Consider the following 4,273-nt stretch of genomic DNA (forward strand, 5'->3'; position numbering starts at 1 on the left):
CTGCCACCTGCTGGGCACTTTGTAAACTGCAACTTAGGCAATGGAATCTTTATTATAGTGTCTGCTGCCTGCATCAAGCACTGTCTGGATGCCGACTATCCTTGCCTGCTGCCTGCATCAACCTCTGTCTGAATGCCGACTATCCATGCCTGCTGCCTGCCCCAACCTCTGTCTGGATGCCGACTATCCATGCCTGCTGCCTGCCCCAACCTCTGCTTGAAACCGACTATCCTTGCCTGCTGCCTGCCCCAACCCCTGCTTGAAAATGGACTATCCCTGCCTTCTGTCTACCTCATCCTGTGCTGTGAAACCGACTATCCTTGCCTGCTGCCTGCCTCAACCTCTGCCTGGAAACTGACTACCCTTGCCTGGTGCCTGCCTTGACCTCTGCCTGGAAATATGTAATACCCCTAGTGTTTGGCAAGCTGCAATACTAAGGAAGTATATAAACACTTTCCCAACAAACTATCCTTGCCTGCTGCCTGCCTCAATGTCTGCCTGGAAACCAACTATCCTTGCCTGCTGCCTGCATTGACTTCTGCCTGGAAACCAACTATCCTTGCCTGCGGCCTGCCTCAGCCTCTCCTGTGAAACCAACTATCACTGCCTGCTACCTGCCTTCTCCTCTGCCTAGAAACCAACTATCACTGCCTGCTACCTGCCTTCTCCTCTGCCTAGAAACCAACTATCACTGCCTGCTTCCTGCCTTGACCTGTGCCAGGAAACAAAATATGCTTGCCTGCTGCCTGCCTCAATGTCTGCCTGGAAACCAACTACCCTTGCCTGCTGCCTGCCTTGACTTCTGCCTGGAAATTAACTATCCTTGCCTGCTGCCTGCCTTGACTTTATAAGAATACTATATTTCTTAAAAAATGTTTAATTGATAAGTGCCTGAGATCATCCAATCGACCCAACGCTATTCGCTAGGATAATCTGATAAGGAATGAGTCACTGCATCGTTGTGTCGTCATTCACTTTTGTTTGTAAATTTGAGCTTGAGCTATTGATCTCAGTAAACAGGCTTTTTGCAGGGCGAAGTGAGGAGACAGAAGCCCCACCTGCTGGTTGGATTGAAGAATACACATTATCCATCCCCAATATTTGTATATATATGACTATATTTAAAAAAAACAAGCCACATTGTTTTAATTCTGACCATAATAAACAAATAAAGATACAATGTATAAAAGCCGCTCCACATCCCCTGTAACAGCAGCAGCAGCGGAGGAGGAGGAGGGGCTTACTTACAAAGAGGTGATGCCGGAACCCAGGGTCTTTTTTTTTTTTGTGGGCATTGGATGCTCAACAAGAGCCGGGAAGATAACACAAAGGACGAAAAGATGATTAACAACGGAGGACGAATGATCCGGAGTGACTCACCGCGGCTGGATCTCAGCTTGAGAGGCCCCATATTATTACGGCGTAATAATATCATTATCCGAGCATTAACCCCTGAGCTGCCAGCAAAGCCGTTACTGCAATTCCGTAAGAAATACCCCCTGCAAGGTGTGCAAAGTGTTCGAGTTGCCGAATCTCCTTACACACCCCCTCTGTAGTTTCTGTATCATTGCCTACCAGTCCAGCCTTGCTGATCAGTGCAGCCCGGTGATAAATAGTTAAAGCGATTGTACGGAGAGGATTACCTGAGCTGGTGAGTGACAGGACAAAGCTGCGCAATCCTTCAGCATGGCAGAAAGAGAGTCACATGACCGCGTCTGAAACCCCCGAGAGACATCTTTGTTCAGTCAAGTTGCCCACAACACGGCTACCAGCATCTGAAATGAGTTTAAAGGGACGCTGTTGATGAAGTTGGTAATTTAATAATAATTATCAATAACAATAGTTATATTAAATAATAATAATAAAATTACTGAGAGCGACAATACATTCTATAACAATTCATTTATAAAAAACACTTTTTTTAAAAAAAATAAACCTTTGCCTTGCTCATGTCCAGATCACTTTATTGCAGGATGGCGGGATAGTGCAGACAAGAAAAAAAAAAAAAATTTAAATAAATAAAAAATTAGAGGTCATTGTGTTGTTGTTTAGTCCCAAGGGTCCAGGACATGGCCTGGAGCTGACTGTAATGTAACGTGTTGCAGAACCCAGGACTGGATCTAGACTAGGGTTGCCACCTGTCCAGGATTGAGCCGGACAGTTCGGGTTTTGAATGCTGTGTTCGGGTTTCATGGCAGCAGAAACCCGGACACGAGATGTCAGGCAGACAGGGGCAACCAAAATAAAGATAGCGGCTACTGGCCCCCCACTAAAAATAGTCTCAACTATGGCATTTACATATGAATGGGCGGCGCTATTTACATATGAATAAGCTGCGACTCGTTCTCCCAAGAAAAAATGTCTGCGCGTCACTAGAGTGTTCGGGTTTCGCTTGAAGAAAAGGTGGCAACCCTAATCTAGACTGACACTGTTGGGCAGTAGGGTTGCCACCTGTCCGGGATTCACCGGGACAGGTGGACTATGTGATGTACTATAGATTGTGTAGAATGTAGCAGTCCGGACTGTGACCTGGCTCTGCCCCATCAACTAATAGTGAGCAATAGTCCGCGGTCGGCTGACTTTGGGACACAGGAGGACATTAGTAAATCTACTCCTGTGACAAAGAAAAAAAAAAAGGATTGACTTTACTTCTCTTCAATGTAATAAGTGTGATACATGAAATGTAGCAACTGAAAAGTCCCGGAATGTTCCGATAGTATGGGGATGTGGAGGAGCGGTGATCATTTCCTGGTCTATCTTTATATGACGGAAACAACAAAACATCGGAGTCAGGAAAGCAAAGCCGTGCCTGCAGAGATTTGATGGCGGGTGCTGGACCGCGCATTGGACATGGGGCCCGGGAGGGTTGCCACCTTTGTTCTGGCAAACTTAGAGATAGGAGGTGGAGCCGGGAGCGGGAGTGATAGCAGCATACGAAGTGTGCCGCCGATCATCTGTATTAGGTGGGCTGAACGTCACTGGCATCAGCACAGCATGATGATGTTGTCCTCTTCTTGGCACCTGGGGGGGGGTCCTCCTTTCAGATCAGAGTCCTACCAGTACCATCACATCAGAGCCCCCCTTCAATTCAGAGCCCCTCTTTAAATCAGAGCCACTCACATCAGTGTCCCCACAGTGTCATGTGTTTGCATGGCACAAGCTGAGCAGCCAAAAAAAAAGAGGAAGATTTTGTGGGTAGGAAGACTGCGGTATAGGAGTGCAATGTATATTAGTATGTTAGTATATTCCAATGGGGGGGCATATGTTCTCATCACTTTGGGAGATTTCCTCTAACTTCCTGTTGTGTCTGCTGGACAGGAAGTGAAGGTAAACCTCCCCAAATGGGACACAGACAGCAAAAATACCTAGCCCTACTCTATCCAAAACTAAAGAATACGTTTTGGCTATATGTGCACATTAAATGTGTTTGTATACTTAACGCCGGTGCTAAAAGAGATATGCAACAAAAACATGTAACATTACCCAATCATATTTATGGCTCTTTTTCTGTTTAAGGGTGGCTCTGCAAATTGACCCCACACTGTGTTATCTCCCTAATCTCCCACCTCTGCACAGTAAAGGGAAGACACCCGCATTATTATCATCAGGTTCCTTTGCACTTACACCCCGATATTACCTTTGCCCACACTGTTGCCAGTACTAAACATGGTGGCTGCGATCTCCCGGGCTCTTCGGACATGCGCGAAGGTGTCTGCATTGGTGGTTTCCCTGGCAACCTGCAGACGCGGAGAAGGAGTGCAGCCACAGACGGGGAGCCAGCGGCTGGTTTCCGAGCGATTTCCCAAAGTGTTGTTGGGCGGCAGAGCGAGGGAGGCGGCATGGCGGAGGTGAGACCTGGTGGGCCGGGGTACACTCAGGATATCGGGGTTCACCAGCTAGGGTGAAGGGGCGGGGCGGGACTACAAGTCCCACAATACCCTGCCAGACAGAAGTTGTGTATATGTGTGTGGCAGAAGCTGGCAGGACATGCTGGGACTGATAGTCCCCCTTCACAGCTGTGGCTGTGTGTCTGTGGATGCTTCCATCGTGTGGCACTACAAGTCCCAGCATGTGAGGAACCTTGTGTCCATTGAGGAGCAGTGTGTATGTATATGGCCGGGTCAGCTTGTGTTACTTATCAACATAAAGAAATAAGTACAAAATAATAATTCAAATATCTGTTTTTATTATTATTATATTGTTACATTATACTGTATTATGTTATTTATGTTTTCTTTATATTATTATGAATAATAATAATATACTACATAAT

General features: G+C 46.6%; 1 protein-coding gene across 1 annotated transcript in view; it reads left to right on the top strand.

The window, feature by feature from the left end:
• The first annotated feature begins 3,833 nt into the window (after window positions 1–3,833).
• The window catches only part of CFAP58 (cilia and flagella associated protein 58), a 63,506-nt gene continuing 63,066 nt past the window's right edge, over window positions 3,834–4,273 (top strand). Inside the window, exon 1 of the mRNA XM_018553827.1 lies at window positions 3,834–3,848. Coding sequence (XP_018409329.1) covers window positions 3,840–3,848 — 9 coding nt within the window. The 5' untranslated portion in view covers window positions 3,834–3,839. The remainder of the gene's footprint in view (window positions 3,849–4,273) is intronic.

This window comes from Nanorana parkeri, unplaced genomic scaffold (genome assembly GCF_000935625.1).
Source record: "Nanorana parkeri isolate BGI_ZX_2015 unplaced genomic scaffold, ASM93562v1 scaffold130, whole genome shotgun sequence".
Lineage (NCBI taxonomy): Eukaryota > Metazoa > Chordata > Amphibia > Anura > Dicroglossidae > Nanorana > Nanorana parkeri.